The 17,175-nt window shown below is 36.6% G+C and overlaps 1 protein-coding gene across 2 annotated transcripts in view; it reads left to right on the top strand.

The window, feature by feature from the left end:
* Positions 1–17,175, top strand: part of SEC61A2 (SEC61 translocon subunit alpha 2) — a 39,804-nt gene that overhangs the window by 9,919 nt on the left and 12,710 nt on the right. For both annotated transcript variants that reach the window (XM_077169415.1, XM_077169414.1), the window contains one exon: positions 11,905–11,983. In XM_077169415.1, coding sequence (XP_077025530.1) covers positions 11,905–11,983 — 79 coding nt within the window. The remainder of the gene's footprint in view (positions 1–11,904; positions 11,984–17,175) is intronic.

Below are 17,175 nucleotides of genomic sequence, written 5' to 3'. Positions count from 1 at the left end.
TTCCCCAGGTCTGTAGCGTTGCCACCTCCAGCCTTGCTCTGAATAGCTTTTAAAAAATCTAGTTATTTACGTTGCTCACCTAAAGTCCAGCAAGCTGTAATTCTGAATACCATCTACGTTTATGTATTTATTTTATACTGTTTACATGAAAGATTTTGTTGTGCTCTTCATATATCTGATACAATGTTTTCTTATAAAGTTTTCTTGGAATGAGGGGTAGGGAAGGGAAAGACTAGGAAAAGAGTTGTATAAGGAGAGTCAGACTGTGATGTTATCCATACACAAACTAGCCAAAAATCTTTTATAAGGCAATATGCATATAAAAGAAAATATAGTCCTCTCCCTAAAATCCATATTATTTATCCCATGCTTGTTTTCACAGCATTCAGTACATATATCCATATTTATGACATATATATATATATATACACATCTATATAAATTTATGTTCAGTTATCTATTGAGTATACTGTTAAAATTAATGACATTACCATAACAGTCTAAGTCTAAACATTCTATTACTTACTAGGGAAATGTGCTTAGAAGTACTTCAGTGACTTGCTCATAATGATCAGTATTTACAAAGATATGTCTATTTATGTTAGCAACCAATAATCCTTATATCAAAAGTGATAATGTTCATGTACACACCGAGATGGCGGCATACTCTTTAGTGGACTTTGTGTTACAGCTTTACCAAGAATCATTAAAGTGCTTTTTTTTTTTTTAAGATTTTTAACTTTTTTATTGTATAATATATATACAAAGCAAAGAAAGAAAAAAACAATGGTTTTCAAAGCACTCTTCAACAAGTAGTTACAGGACAGATCCCAGAGTTTGTCATGGGCTACCATATGATCCTCTAATATTTTTCCTTCTAGCTGCTTCAAAATGTAGGAGGCTAGAAGGCTTAAATATTTTTTTATCATCACAATTGGCTATTTTTCCTTCTTTTTTTGTGAAAATTAACGTATATATAAAAAAGGTATAAATTTCAAACACAGCACCACAATTAGTTGTAGAACATATTTCAGAGTTTGACATGGGTTACAGTTCCACAATCTTAGGTTTTTACTTTTAGCTGCTCTAAGATACTGGAGACTAAAAGAATTACCAATTTCATTATTCAGCAATCATATTCATTTCTTAAACCCTACCTTCTTTGTATAACTCTGCCATCACCTTTGATCTTTCTATCCCACTCTTTAGGAGTATTTGGGCTATGGCCATTCTAACTTTTTCATGTTGGAAGGGGATGCCAGTAATATGGGGTAGGGAGATGGAATTATCTGATATTCTGGAGAGGCTGGGCCCTCAGGGTTTCAGGACTTATCTGGTCCAGGGACCCATCTGGAGGGTGTAAGTTTCTGGAAAGTTACTCTAATGCATGGAGCCTTTGTAGAAACTTATATATTGCCCTAGGTGTTCTTTGGAATTGGTTGGAATGGTTTTCGTTGGGGTTTGATAAGTTATTATAGGTAGCAATGTCTAGCTGAAGCGTGTGTAAGACGCTCTTGACTCTATTTGAACTTTCTCTGCCACTGATACTTTATTAGTTATACTTCTTTGCCCACTTTGGGTCAGGATGGAAATGTTGATTCCACGGTGCCAGGGCCAGACTCATCCCTGTAGTCATCTCCCATGCCACCAAGGAGTCATTCACCCCTGGATGACATGTCCCACATAGAGGGGAGGTCAATGATTTCACTAACAGAGTTGGGCTTAGAGAGAGTGAGACTACATCTGAGCAAGAAAAGAGGTCCTCCAGCCTACCTAGAGGTAGGTTAAGCTTCTCCACTACCTACATAGGCTTCACCAGAGTAAGCCTCAAGATCAAGGACTTGGCCTATTGATTTGGGTATCCTTAATGTTCAGTGGAATCCCTAATGTTTAGTGGACAGTGACAGGGGATTCCCTGATATTTTTTCCTTCCATATTTTTTCTTCCATCCCTCAAGGGACTTTGCCAATACCTTTTGCTATTTTTTAAATTTATTATTGCCAATACTTTCTGATTATCTGCTTGTTGTAGTCTAGGATATATCCAGGCATTACATTAAGCAATACAGGATTAAAGGCCCTCGTTCTTATTTTGGGCTCCCTGTGTTTCAGTTGTTCAAATGAGCTATCCAGACAGACTGAGTTAGATTATATGCTACAGAAACTTTAGGTTCCAGACAAAATAAACCTTTCTTCCTTTGGTGTCAAAGAGTAAGTGTGGTTCTAAAATATAGACAATGTCTTCCTTACCCGTGTGTTCTGAATTACCTTATTCCTGCACTGACCGGCTTCATTCTCCCCTGTGATTACCAGGTTATAGATATTTAAAACAGCCTCTCAAAATCTAGAAATAATAATTGCCACTCCATACTTAATGTGTCTGCAATAAGAGGTTACAGTCTAGGCCCGTTTTCTTATAAGCATTTTCTAAAGAAGACCATACAATAAGTGTTCTTTCATTTCTCGCTTACTTTGCCTCTCCAAATGTCCCACAAGTTCATTCACATCGTTGCATGCCTCGCAATTTTGTCACTTTTTGTAGCAGCACAATATTCTATCATATGTGTACGCTATTGTTTGCCAATCTACTTCTCAGTTAGTGCATCCTTCAGCCACCTGCATTTATTATGCATCATATATAATGCTTAAAGTCCACAGTCCATCAACACTCTCAATTTTAGATAATTTCATTATTCCTCAAAGAAAGATAACCAATAAGCAAACCCTCACCAAATAGGAAATCTAAACCTCCCGTTAACTCTTGTCCCTCCCCACATTGACCCCTGCTGTTGCTGTGGTACTGCTGATGTTTTCCTGTTAAACATAGCCTATAGCATGCAATAGCAGTTTTCCCCCTGTACACTGGACTTAAACACTCTTTGTACACAAATCATACCTTTGAAGTAGGTCTTGCAAGAACTTATTTATATTTCTAGTGTTAATCAGTGGAACACGTTGGTCTATACAACCCCTTTCAATCTTGTTCACCTTCAGTATGGTAATATTGCTTATAGACCCACTAGAGAATCTTCTTCACATCCTTACATTTGAACTCAACCTCATCAGCTAACTGTTCATCCATCTCTAACTTCTGTGTATCTCTTAAGTCCCCTATATTCCGTAGTATAAGCCTCTGATTTTACTGTTACCAGGGTCATAAAAGTGGAGTCATTACAGTATCTATTCTTTTGTGTCTGGCTTGTTTTAATCAGTATTATGTCCTCAGGGTTCATCTGTCTTGTCATTTGCTTCAGGACATCATTTTGTCTTACTGCTGCATAATATTCCATTGAATGTATATACCATATTTTGTTAATCCATTTGTCTGTTGATAGGCATTTGGATTGTTTCCATCATTTGGTGATTGTGAATAATGCTGCTATGAATGTTATTGTGCAAATGTCTGTGTCACTGCTTTCAGCTCTTCTGGGTACTTACCAAGTAGTGCTGTTGCTGGGTCATAGGGCAACCCAATATTTAGTTTCCTAAGGACTGCCAAACTGTCTTCCATAGCAGCTGTACCATTATACATTTCCACCAGCAGCGCATAAGTGTCCCAATTTGTCCACATTCTCTCCAACATTAATAGTTTCCTGTTTGTTTAATAGCAGCCATTCTTAGAGGTGTGGGGTGGTATCTCACTATAGTCTTAATCTGCATTTCCCTTATAACTGATGAAAATGAGCATTTCTTCATGTGCTTTTGAGCCATCTGTATTTGCTCTTCAGAAAAATGCCTATTCATATCTTTAGCCCATTTTATAATTGGGTTGTTTGTTCTTTTGTGGTTGAGCTGTATGATTTCTTTATGTACACAGGATATCAAACCTTTGTCCGATGTGTGATTTCCAAATATTTTCTCCCATTGAGTTGGCTGTCTATTCATATTTTTGACAGAGTCTTTTGAGGCCTGAAAGCATTTGATTTTGAGGAGTTGCCATTTATGTAGTTTTTCTTTTGTTGCTTGTGCTTTTGGGTGTAGAGTTTAGGGAACTACCTCCTATTACTAGGTCTTGAAGATGTTTCCATACGTTTTCTTCTAGGAGCTTTATGGTACTGGTTCTTATATTTAGGCGTTTGATCCACTTTGAGTTAATTTTTGTATAGGGTGTAAGGTAAAGGTCCTCTTTCATTCTTTTGGTTATTGCTGTCCAGTTTTCCCATGCCCATTTATTGAAAAGACTATTTCGTCCCAGTTCAGTAGATTTGGGGGCCTTGTCAAAAATCAGTTGACCATAGATTTGGTGGTCTGTTTCTGTGCTGTTGATTCGATTCCATTGGTCAGTACTTCTGTGTTTGTGCCAGTACCATGCTTTTTGACCATTGTGGCCTTATAATAAGTTTTAAATTGAGGAAGTGTTAATCCTCTCACTTTGTTCTTCTCTTTTAGGATGCTTTTAGCTATTCGGTGTCTCTTTCTCTTTCACTAGCTTTTCCAAATCTTCAAAGTATATTGTTGGAATTTTGCTTGGTACTGTGTTGAATCTGTAGATCAATTTGGGGAGAATTGACATCTTAACTATATTTAGCCTTAACTGTATTTAACCTTCCTATCCATGAGCAGGAAATGTCTTTTCACCTATTTGGATCTTTGATTTCTTTTAGCAATGTTATATAGTTTTCTCTGTACAAGTCCTTTACATTCCTAGTTAAGTTCATTCCTTGATACTTGATTCTTTTAGTTGCTGATTTGAAGGGAATTTTTTCCTTAATTGACTCCTCAATTCGGTCATTGCTTGTGTATAGAAACATTACTGAATTTTGCACATTAATTTTATATCCACCACCTTGCTGAATTAGTTCAAGTAACTTTGTTTTAGATTTCTCAGGATTTTCCAAGTATAGTATCATATCATCTGCAAATAGTGAGAGTTTTACTTCTTCCTTTCCAGTTTGCCCCCCCTTTTTTTCCCTGCCTGATTGCTCTAGCTAGAACTAGAGCAATGTTCTAGCTCTAGTACAGTGTTGAATTATAGTGCTGAGTGAGGGCATCCTTGTCTTGTTCCTAATCTTAGGGAGAAAGCTTTTAGTCTCTCTCTGTTGAGTATGATGCTGGCTATGGGTTTTTCATATGTGCATCTTATTATTTTGAGGAAGTTACCTTTGATTTCTACCTTTTGAAGTGTTTTTATCAGAAAAGGATGTTGAATTTCGCTGAATGCTTTTTCAGCATCAGTGAAGATGATCATGTGATTTTTTTTATTAATTAAAAAAAATTAACTAACACAACATTTAGAAATCATTCCATTCTACATATGCAATCAGTAATTCATAATATCATCACATAGATGTATGATCATCATTTCTTAGTACATTTGCATCGATTTAGAAAAAGAAGTAGCAAGACAACAGAAAAAGAAATAAAATGATAATATAGAGAAAAAAATAAAAATAAAAAATACAAAAAATATATATAAAAAACAAACAAACAAACAAACAAACAAAAAACTATAGTTCAGATGCAGCTTCATTCAGTGTTTTAACATGATTACTTTACAATTAGGTAGTATTGTGCTGTCCATTTTTGAGTTTTTGTATCTAGTCCTGTTGCACAGTTTGTATCCCTTCAGCTCCAGTTACCCATTATCTTACCCTGTTTCTAACTTCTGATGGTCTCTGTTACCAATGACATATTCCAAGTTTATTCTCTAATGTTGGTTCACATCAGTGGGACCATACAGTATTTGTCCTTTAGTTTTTGGCTAGTCTCACTCAGCATAATGTTCTCTAGGTCCATCCATGTTATTACATGCTTCATAAGTTTATTCTGTCTTAAAGCTGCATAATATTCCATCGTATGTATATACCACAGTTTGTTTAGCCACTCGTCTGTTGATGGACATTTTGGCTGTTTCCATCTCTTTGCAATTGTAAATAATGCTGCTATAAACATTGGTGTGCAAATGTCCGTTTGTGTCTTTGCCCTTAAGTCCTTTGAGTAGATACCTAGCAATGGTATTGCTGGGTCATATGGCAATTCTATATTCAGTTTTTTGAGGAACCGCCTAACTGTCTTCCACAGTGGTTGCACCATTTGACATTCCCACCAACAGTGGATAAGTGTGCCTCTTTCTCCATGATCATGTGATTTTTTTGCTTTTACTTTATGTGCTGTATTGTATTAATTGATTTTCTCGCGTTGAACCATGCTTGCATTACCGATATAAATCCCACTTGGTTGTGGTGAATAATTCCTTTAATGTGTTGCTGGATTTGATAATGCTAGTATTTTGTTGAGAAATTTTGCATCTATGTTCATTAGAGAGATTGGCCTGTAGTTTTCCTTTCTTGTAGCATCTTTATCCCATATTGGTATTAAAGTAATGTTAGCTTCATAAAATGATTTAGGTAGCATTCCTTTTTCCTCAAGTTTTTAGAAAAGTTTGAGCAGGATTGGTATTAGTTCTATTTTGGAATGTTTGTTAAAATTCCCCTGGGCTTTTCTTTGTAGGAAGATTTTTAATGATTGCTTGAATCTCTTTCCTTGTGATTGGTTTGTTGAGATCTTTTGTTTCTTCTTGAGTCAGTGTAGCTTGTTTGTGTGTTTCTAGGGATTTGTCCATTTCATCTGAGTTGTCTAGTTTGTCAGTGTATAGTTGTGCATACTATCCTCTTAAACGATTTTTTTTATTTCCCCAGGGTCTGTGGTAACTACCTCTCTCTCATTTCTGATTTTGTTTATTTTGCATCCTCTCTTTTTTTTTTTCTGTCAGCCTTGCTAGTGGTCCATTGATTTTATTGATTTTCTCAAAGAACCAACTTTTGGGTTTATTGATTCATCCTAATGTTCTTTTTTTCTACCATTTATTTAACTCTGCTTTAATTGTTGTTATTTCTCTTCTTCTATTTGCTTTGGAGGTAGTTAGCTGTTTTTTTTCAAGCTCCTCCAGGTGAGCAGTTAAGTCCTCAATGTTTGCTCTTCGTTTTTAATATAGGCATTTGCAGCAATATTTTTCCTTTTCAGAACAGCCTTTGCCGCTTCCTGTAAATTCTGATATGTTGTATTCTCTTTTTTATTGATCTCCAGATAGCTACTGATTTGTCTAGTAATTTCTTCTTTGACCCACTGATTGTTTAAGAGTGTATTATTCAATTTCCAAATATATGTGAAAACTCTCATTGATTATTGGCTTCATTGATTTAATTTGGTGGTTATTGATTTCCGACTTCATTCTGTTGTGATCAGAGAAGGTGCTTTGAATAATTTTGATGTTTTTAAATTTATAAAAACCTGTTTTGGGTCCCAGCATATGTTCTATCCTGGAGAATATTCCATGAGCTCTATAGAATAATGTATATCCTGGTGTTTGGGGGTGTAATGACCTATATATGTCTGTTAGGTCTAATTCATTTATCAGATCGTTTTAAGTTCTCTGTTTCCTTGCTGATCCTCTCTCTGGTTGTTCTATCTGTAGAGAGAGGGTATATTGACATCTCCTGCTATTATTGTTGAAGCATCTGTTGCCCCCTTCAGTTTTGCCAATGTCTGTCTCATGTACCTTAGGGCACCTGATTGGGAGCATAAACATTTATGATTGTTATTTCTTGGTTAATTGTCCCTTTTATTAATATATAGTGTTATTCTTTGTCTCATGATATCTTTTCATTTAAAGTATTTTGTCTGATGTTAGTATATCTACTCATGCTTTCTTTTGGTTTTAGCTTGCGTGGAAAATCTTTTTCCATCCTTTCGCTTTCAATCTATTGATTTCTCTAGCAATTTCTTTTTTGACCCACTGGTTGTTTAAGAGTATGTTATTTAATCTCCATTTATTTGTGAATATATTTCTTGTTTTTTGGTAGTTATTGATATCCAGCTTCATTCCATTGTGATCAGAGGAAGTGCTTTGAATAATTTCAGTGTTTTTAAATTTATAAAGACCAGTTTTGTACCCCAGAATATGATCTATTCTGGAGAATGTTCCATGAGCACTAGAGAAGAATATATAACCTTGTGTTTTGGGGGTGTAATGACCTATATATGTCTGCTAGGTCTAATTCATTTATCAAGTTGTTTAACTTCTCTATTTCCTTGTTGACCTTCTGTCTGGTTGTTCTATCTATAGAGGAAAGCACCGACTGTATTGAAGTCTCCTACCATTATTGTTGAAACATCTATCACTCCCTTCAGTTTTGCCAATGTCTGTCTCATGTACCTTAGGGCACCTGATTGGGAGCATAAACATTTATGATTGTTATTTCTTCTTGGTGAATTGTCCCTTTAATTAATATGTAGTGTCCTTCTTTGTCTCTTATGACATCTTTACACTTAAAGTCTATTTTGTCCGATATTAGTATAGCTACTTTCTTTTGGTTACAACTTGCATGGAACATATTTTTCCATCCTCTCACTTTCAATCTATTTGTATCCTTGTTTCTAAGATGAGTCTCTTGTAAGCAACATATAGCTGGATTTTTCAATCCATTCTGCCAGTCTGTATCTTTTATTTGGTAAGTTTAGTGTGATAACGTTCAAAGTTATTACTGTAAAAGCGTTTTTTGAATACACCATCTTATCTTTTGGATTTTATTTGTCAGATCTATATACTCTTCTCCCTCTTTCTCTTTTTATCCTTTAAATTACCCTAACTGATACTCTTCAGTTTTGTACCCTCCTCTGGGCGTCCCTCTCCTGTCTTTTTTTTGGCTGGCAGAACTCCCTTTAGTAATTCTTGTAGGCTGGTCTCTAGTTAACACATTCTTTCAGGATTTGTTTATTTGTGAAAATTTTAATCTCTCCTCTTTTTTATTTTATTTTATTTTACATGGACAGGCACTGGAAATCGAACCTAGGTGTCCCGCATGGCAGGCAAGAACTCTGCTAGTGAGCCATCGTGGCCTGCCCTCACTCAGTTTTGAAGGACAGTTTGGCTGTATACAGAATTCTTGGCTGGAAGACTTTCTCTTTTGGGATCTTAAATATATCATACCACTTTAAAATAGCGGAGTCATACCACTGCCTTCTTGCCTCCATAGTGCCAGTTGAGTGGTCTGAATTCAGTCTTATGTGGTCTCCCTTGTAGGTAGTAGATCGCTTTCCTCTTGTCGCTTTCAGGATTTTCTGCTTCTATTCAACATTTGATGGACTGATAAGTATGTGCTTTGGGGAAGACCTATTTGGATTCTATTTGGAGTTTGTTGGACTTCTTTAATTTGCATATTTATGTCATATATAAGTGTTGGGAAGTTTTCCTCCATTATATCCTCAACTAATCTTCCTAGCCCTTTACTCTTTTCTTCTCCTTCTGGAACACTGATGATTCTTATATTGCGCTTTGTTTTGTCAATCATTTCTCTGAGATTCAATTCAAATTTTTCCATCTTTTTTGCCATTTACTCTTTTGTGTGTTTGAAATCCTTTGCCCTGTCCTCTAGCTCACTTATTCTTTCTTCTACCTCTTCAAATGTGCTGTTGTGTGTCTCTACTATATATATATTTTTTTTTTTCCGCATGGGTAGGCACTGGGAATCAAACCTGGATTCCCTGCCATGTCTCTGGCATGACAGGCGAGAATTCTGCCACTGAGCCACTGTTGCACCATCTTCTAATATATTTTTGATCTGGTTTACTGCATCTTAAATCTTTGTGATATCTGCTATTTTTCTGTTTATTTTTTCAAATTCCTCTTAATGTTCTTCTAGTGTCTTTTTGATTTCCTCTATGTCATTAACCATCCCATTGATTTTTAAAATTTATTTATTGTATGATATAACATATATACAAAGCAAAGAAAGAAAAAAGCAGTAGTTTTCAAAGTACTCTCTAACAAGTAGTTATAGTACAGATCCTATAGATTTTGTGATGGGCTACCATACCATCATCTCAGATTTTTCCTTATAGCTTGTCCAGAAAATTGGAGGCTAGAAGAAAACCCATTAATTTTATTTAGTATAGTTATATGAGCATCTTTGATTAGTTGTTCCAAAGTCTGTGTCTCCTCCAGTGTTGTAATTTGATCATTAGGGTGAACTATATCTGTTTGCATCATGATATGCTTAGTGATCTTTGGTTGTGTTTGAGGCATGTAAATATGTTGATGGGTTACTTTGGAGGTTGATTTCCTTCAGTATACTAAAGCTTCATATTTGCAGAATGGATGTGGAGCAGGATGCAGGGCACAACAGTGTAGTGATAGGTTGTAGTACAGGTATAGGCACAGGTCAGGGATGCTATGCTGGTGTGGGGTGTGGGGTTGTGGGGTTGTGGAAGTGTGGTGCTGGGGCTATGGGGGCTGGGTGCAGCTCAGGCAGGCCATATAGTGTAGCAGCAAGGTGAAGTGTGGGGGACAAAGAGGTAGGGTGCAGTGTGAGGTAGATGGGAGACCCGAGTGGATACACAGGGGCTGGTGCACAGGGAAGATGTGGGTGGGCACGTGGAGCATGGGCGTAGGTGGCACAGAGGTCAGTGCACAGGGAGAGCAGGGTGTGGTGTGTCCTTACACAAGTGAAGGAGTTTAGGGGCCCTGGGATTTGGATGTGTGAGAGTATAGGGGCAGGGTACAGGTTGCTGTGGTTGTGGGACTAGGCCAGGGGCCAGTGGTATCTGGTAGGTGGGGCCCTGGCGCAGGGGGGTTGTTTGGGGCAGGGGTACACATGTGTGTGGGGGCTACGTCGCACATGTTCACACTTGAACACTGCTAGGTATGGGAGCAGGGCGCTTGTGCCAAGGGTGGGGCAAGGGTTTGCATGTGTGGGGGGCAGGGGCTTGGGGTGCAGCGGTTAAGAGGTCGGTGCAGGGGTTAAGAGGTGAGCACCAGGCGGCGATGATGTGGCTGTGAGTGTGTGCGGGTCTATGGGGTGGGGTCCTGGTGTACACAGGTGTGGGGGACAGAGCCCTGGTGTGTGCTTGTGCAGAGCTCAGGGGCAACCACTGCCTTTTTGGAAATTCCGAGTGTTAAGTTTCTGTTTGTCCATCAGATTGATTCAGTGTTGTTTCTGTTAATGTGTGGAATGCTTTGTTTCTCTGAAGTACAAGTCTGTATGTTTTCAAGTTATAATAAATTATGGAATGTAATAAAGCGCCGAGTTTGGAACTCTTCGCAATTGTGAGAAAGTCATAGAAAATAAACTCAGTTGCTGTGCAGCTGTTGTTGCTGTGATTCTGCAGATGTGCATTTTTAGTTGGAGAAATAAAAAAGTTTCTAATTTATAACACTGTTGACCACAGGAAAGGAGAGTATGGCATTGTTTAGCAGGAAGGACACTGACTTTTTCTTGCTCAGTGCCCCATAAAGCAGCTAGAAAGGAGGCAGTGGCTGTCTCCTAGTGTCCATTTTTGTCCTAGAGTTTCTCAGCAGTAGCACTTTTGGCATTTAGGGCTGGATAATCTTTTGCTGTGCGGGCTGGCCTGTGTATTATAGAGTGTTTATCAGCATCCGTACCCTCTGCCAACCCCCCCTTCCTACCTCATGCAGGTTATAACAATCAAAAATGTCTTCAGACGTTGTCACAGGTCCCCTTGATTCCCCAGAATCACCCCAGATTTAGAACCACTATTTTATACGTCCTATTAGCACATAAGCATTTTCTTTAATGTCATTACAAGCTTCATGAGCATAACTCTTAAAGGCTGTATAATATTTTACTGTATATGTCATAGTTATTCTTACATTTAATGTGACCTTGGCTGTCTTTAGTATCCATAGCTTTGTAAAATTTTTTATTCTGTTATTAGATAGATATCATATTCTGCAATCTATTAATAGGAGTATTTTCTAGTGAAATACAGTAAGTATTGGTTTCTATTGCTTTCATTAACTCACTTTACCCTTAAGATATGCTCATTTTTGTTTTATAATGTGAAGTATGTTCTTGTTTTTGTATTTTATCATTAAGTAAATTTATATAAATTAAGTGCAAACTTAATTTACATAATGTTTTTATAAAATCTTTTTGCAATGTTATAGATACCTCTGTTTGGGATCATGTCATCAGATTCTGCTGATCCTTTCTACTGGATGAGAGTGATTCTTGCATCCAACAGAGGTAGGTTCTTCTTTTGTTTCTTTTTGCCTTCATACTACCTCTCACATTAAATAGATCTGTAAGTGTGGACTAACAACTATTTTTTAATGTTTCTGGGGTAAGGGAAGATTTAAGAGGAAAGACCAAAATGTAAATAATTATAGAACTGTGCATTTAATGTAGTATTGGAAATATATAGTGAGCATGAGGTGGAACAGACACTGTTGTACTGTATGGAGCTTTGGTGTTCAGCTCTTTTGGTATCATGTTTCCCTTGAGAATCCAAGTAAATTTAGGTACGCTTTCCCCAGAAAAATGCATATATGTATACGTACAATACACATTTTGGGTAAAATGTTGAGAGATTCATGGATCCTCTGAAGTCTGTCTTTAGACTAAAAAAACCCTGATCTGTAGTGTAAGAGAGGAAATGATTCCACATCAGCATTTTGAATTGGGGCTCAATTGGGGACTGATGGGAGAAAGGACCTTCCAAACAGAGGAAGGCATGAGCTAAAACAGACATGTTGGACAGCATGTTGTGGCCTGGTAAATTTGGTTGGGGAGTGCCGGCAAATGAGGCTAAAGAGGTGAGTAGTGCCAAACCATGAGGTACCTAACATGTATGGAAGAATGACAGCTTATTTTTTTGAAGTACTTTAAATAGTTGGGAGGTATTTTGGGGGTAACTTTTTTAGATTGTAAAAGTAGTATTGTTTATTATAAACAATGTACCACCATTTATATGCAGATTTCTATAAAACTGAAAACAAATCTCATTTCTCAGAAATAGCCTCTGGGAAGTTAGTAGATTGGTGAATTTTCATCCAGACTTTTCTCTGTGACATTCACATATCTATAAATATATACTTTTTTTTTTTACATTAAAAAGGAGACATACTATTTGCCTTCATCTGCTCCTTGTTGTTTACTTAATATCTTGGCTGCCCTGTATTGGCCTTATACTCTTCCACTACAAGAGTCTGACATGATTATTTGTTCATTCATCCAGCAAATACTGATTGAATTCTTATGTGGTCCAGTCTTTGTGCTAGGTCCTTGTTTTAGTTTCTTTGGCTGCTTAAGCAAATACCATGAAACAGATCGGAATAAATAGTGGGCATTTATTTGCTCATGGTTTGAGGCTGAACAAAAGTCCAAGTCAAAGTGTCATCAAGGTGATGTTCTCTTCCTACAGACTATGGCATTCTGGGGCTGGTTGCTAGTGACCCTGGGTCCTCACTTGTCATATGGCGAGACACATGGCATTGTCTGTTGGCCTCCCTTTTCTTCCAGGTTCCCTTGATATTCAGCTTCTGGCTTCTCCCTCTGTGGCTTTCTCTCTGTCTATCTGAATTTCGTTCTGCTTATAAAGGACTCCAGTAATAGGCTTAAGACCTATCCTGATTGAGGTGGGCCATACCTTAACTGAAGTCACCTCATCAACAGGTCCTACTTACAATAGGTTCACACCCACAGGAATGGATTATTAACATGTTTTTTTCTGGGGCTGTATACGATTTTAGACCACCATAGTGCTGAAATTAGGGCAGTGAATAAGACAGTGCCCCTAATGTCATGGGGTTTCCAAGAGGAATATCTTACAGGAAGTAAATTTGGTGAGGAAAGACCCTAGAAGGAAGTGACAGTTGAGCAGAGTCTTGAAGGAAGTGAGAAAGAAGGCCATGTGGAATCTCGGGGAAGATAGTGTAAGGAATAGGAAGTTTAGAGGCCATGAGGTATTAGTGAGTTAAATGTGTTCAGAGAACAATTAGGTGGTTAATGTGACTGGAAGAGAATAAATAGATAAAGGGTTGATATACTGAGTAAGGGATTTGTATTTTAAGGTTGATAGGAAACTATTGCAAGCCATCAGGGTCCTCTAACTATTGTTTAATTTGTATTTTTTCCAATATTGGTGAGTGTTTTGGTTTGTTAATGCTGCCAGAATGCAGTGTACCAGAAATGGATTGGCTTTTACAAAGGGGATTTATTAGGTTACAAATTTACACCTCTAAGGCTGTGAAAATGTCCAAATTAAGGCATCCAGAGAAAGATACCTTGACTTTGAAGAAAGGCCGCTGGCATCTGCAACACCTTTGTCAGCTGGGAAGGCAGGTGGCTGGTGTCTATTGGCTTCTGCTCCTGGTTCATTGCTTTCAGCTTCTGATTCCAGTGGCTTACTCTCAAAGCATCTTATGGGTCCTCACTTAAATTCTCCGAGGTAAACTCTGGCTTTCATCTCTTAGCTGAGCATCTCCAAACATCTGTTTCTTGGTTTGTCTCTCTGCCCTCTGTGTCAGCTCTCAGCTCTCTTTGTGTTTTCTGTCATTTATTCTCTTTATAGAGAACTCAAGTAAAAGGATTAAGACCCACCTTGAATTGAGTGGGTCACGTGTCCCTGGACACAACCTAATCAGAAGATCCAACCTAACATTAGGTCTGCCCTCACAAGGTTGGATTAGAAGAACATGACTTTTTGGGGTTCATAACAGTTTTAAACTAGCACAGTGAACTTGAACATCACTTTGTGTTTTAATTGAATATTTGCATTTATTCTATGATTGGACTTTTCATTGTATATTAATTTTTTAAATATAAGTAATAGAAAAGTACAGACTAGTTTAAGCCTAAAAGTGAAATTTATTGGAAGGATGCTCATTATTTTTTGGAATCCAAATAGGTGATAAACCACTAAGCCTGTGGGAAGAGGGACCAAGGGCAGCTCTTAACCGCAGCAGCCAGGATTTTTAAACCTTTCTTTTTGGTTCAACTTAAACAATTCCCAGATTCTTTGTTTCTTTCAGCTCACAATTCCAAATGACCAGATTTACTCTCGGCTACATCAGCTTTGGTTAGAAGTTTGGGGGTACAGAGAGATGTGGATGGGGGCGTCTATTCCTGTGTTGCAGCTTTTACCTGAGAAAGCACATCATTGGGAGTGGGTATATCATGTCAGTTATTTCCTTCTTTCTATTGGTTGGTTCTTTTTTTTTTTTTAACATTTTTTTTTACTGTGAAATATAACATATACAAAAGCAATAAATTTCAAAGTACATTTTAACAAGTAGAACAGATTTCACGTATGGTATGGGTTTAGTTCCACCATTTCAGGTATTTCCTTCTAGTTGCTCTAAGGCACTGGAGACTAAAAACAAATACCTGTATAATGATTTAGTAGCCATACTCATTTTTTTTTGTATATTCATAATCCTTTATTGAAAATTATTACATGAATAAAGTATAAAAAGGATAAAATTAAAATTTGGGTCTTTTTTTTCCCTGTAATATGACTAAATTACTTTATGCCCAGATTAGTATCACCAAACAGTGCTTTTTGACATACTCTTCAATAATCTTTTTGGAATCACTGATAACAGTTTTTCAACTATTTACATTTCTAACAATGGATTTTCATATTTCCAGACAAAAATTTCAGTTTCCTTGGTAACTGTCACTAAAATCTAAAACAAGACTTCAATTTATTTATTTATTTTATATTATATTTTTTAGCAGAGAGCCCAGCCATGCGGTTTCCAGACTTCTAACCCACAGAAGTGTCATCTAATAAATGGCTGTTACTTGAAGCTACTGACTTTGTGATACTTAGTTATGCAGCAATAGAATACTACTAACACGGAGACCTTAGCAGTTTTGTGTATTAACTCTTGGAGAAATGAATGAAATACTAATATCTTGCATGAAATTAAAACTAAGGTATAGTTCAACAAGAGTAAGATTGTTGAAAAAAACATGGCTAAGTTTCAGTTATACAAATTCAGACTCCTAAACATGGCATAAGGGGAATCTGCATACTCATTTTTTAAATCCTATCTTCTCTGATACAACTCCTCATTTGATCCTTCTCCCGCTCTTTAGGAATATTTGGGCAATAGCCATTTTAACTTCCTCATGTTGAGGAGAGGTGTCGACATTACAGGGTAGAAGGATGCAACTGGTTGATGCTGTTGGAGAGACTGTTACCTCTGGGTTTGAGGGCTTATCTGGCCTAGGAACCATTTGGAGGTTATAGGTTTCTGAAAAATAAACTTAGCGAGTGAAACTTGTTATAGAGTCTCAGATAGAACCCTGGGTATTCTTTAGGGTTTACAGGAAAACTGTTGGTTAGGGCTTGGCATAGGGTTGCGTTTTTAAAAGTTGGTTTGCAAGGAGGGCGACTTATATATTAGTGCTATGAGCTCTGTCATTTGTGTTTAGACGTTTTTCTTTTGTTTCTGTTGTCTTTTGCTGTGTGGAACTTTCATAGTGGTATCTAATCATAATTTTCTATATTTTTCTCTGTAGTTTCTAAGATTTTATGTTTAGATAGGCTTTTTCTTTTCCAAGACTACAAGCATATTCAGCTATGTTTTCTTCTAGTGCTTTTGGGGTACATCTTTTATGTTTAAATTTTCTGCACATCTGACATTTATTTTTATGTAAGCCATGAAGAATTTAATCAAGGTTTATTTTTCTATAAGTTACCAGTCATTTTGCCAAACTTTTTTTCTTCTACTGATTTGAAATACTATATTTTATATTTCAATAATCTAAGTTTGATCTGTTTCTGGACTAGATCTATTTGACAGCTATAAATTTTGGTGATTTGACTTAAAAAAATCTATCTAATCTGTCTATCTAATGGCCTTAAAAATAAGAGGTTTATTCTTGTACTGCTGAAGGAAGTAGTAGTTTTATATATCTGAAAGACATCAAAACCCCACCAAGATGGAAAGCACAGTTTTTTAGCTTTTATAGAAGTGAGGATTTAAGGGGAATGACATGACAATGAAAACATAGCCTTGGCTATGTAGAATTGTTTAGTACTACCTGTTACCTTGTATACTTGGCATAATTGGTTTTCTCATTTTCTTTCTATAAATACAGTGTATACTTTTTGTAAAGAAAAAATTTAGAAAATAGAGGCAAAAAGAATTTTAAAAAATCATCCTATAATTTCACTGGGTGAAAATAATTATAATAAACATCTTGCTAGTTAGACTAAAGTCAGGAAATTATTTTTCCACTTAAATATAAAATGAAATCATACTATACATACTGTTTCCTAATCTTTTTTTCCACTACCTGCAATATCGTGAGCATTTTATGTCAATATTCTGTAATATTGTTTTAGATGACTTCGTATGGAATTTTAAATTTTGCATTGGAAGATTAAAATATATATTTCAATATCTTTAATGATGAGTTATATA

Source organism: Tamandua tetradactyla, chromosome 7, assembly GCF_023851605.1.
Source record: "Tamandua tetradactyla isolate mTamTet1 chromosome 7, mTamTet1.pri, whole genome shotgun sequence".
In the NCBI taxonomy this organism is placed as follows: domain Eukaryota; kingdom Metazoa; phylum Chordata; class Mammalia; order Pilosa; family Myrmecophagidae; genus Tamandua; species Tamandua tetradactyla.
This window is presented reverse-complemented; position numbering and strand designations above follow the sequence as displayed.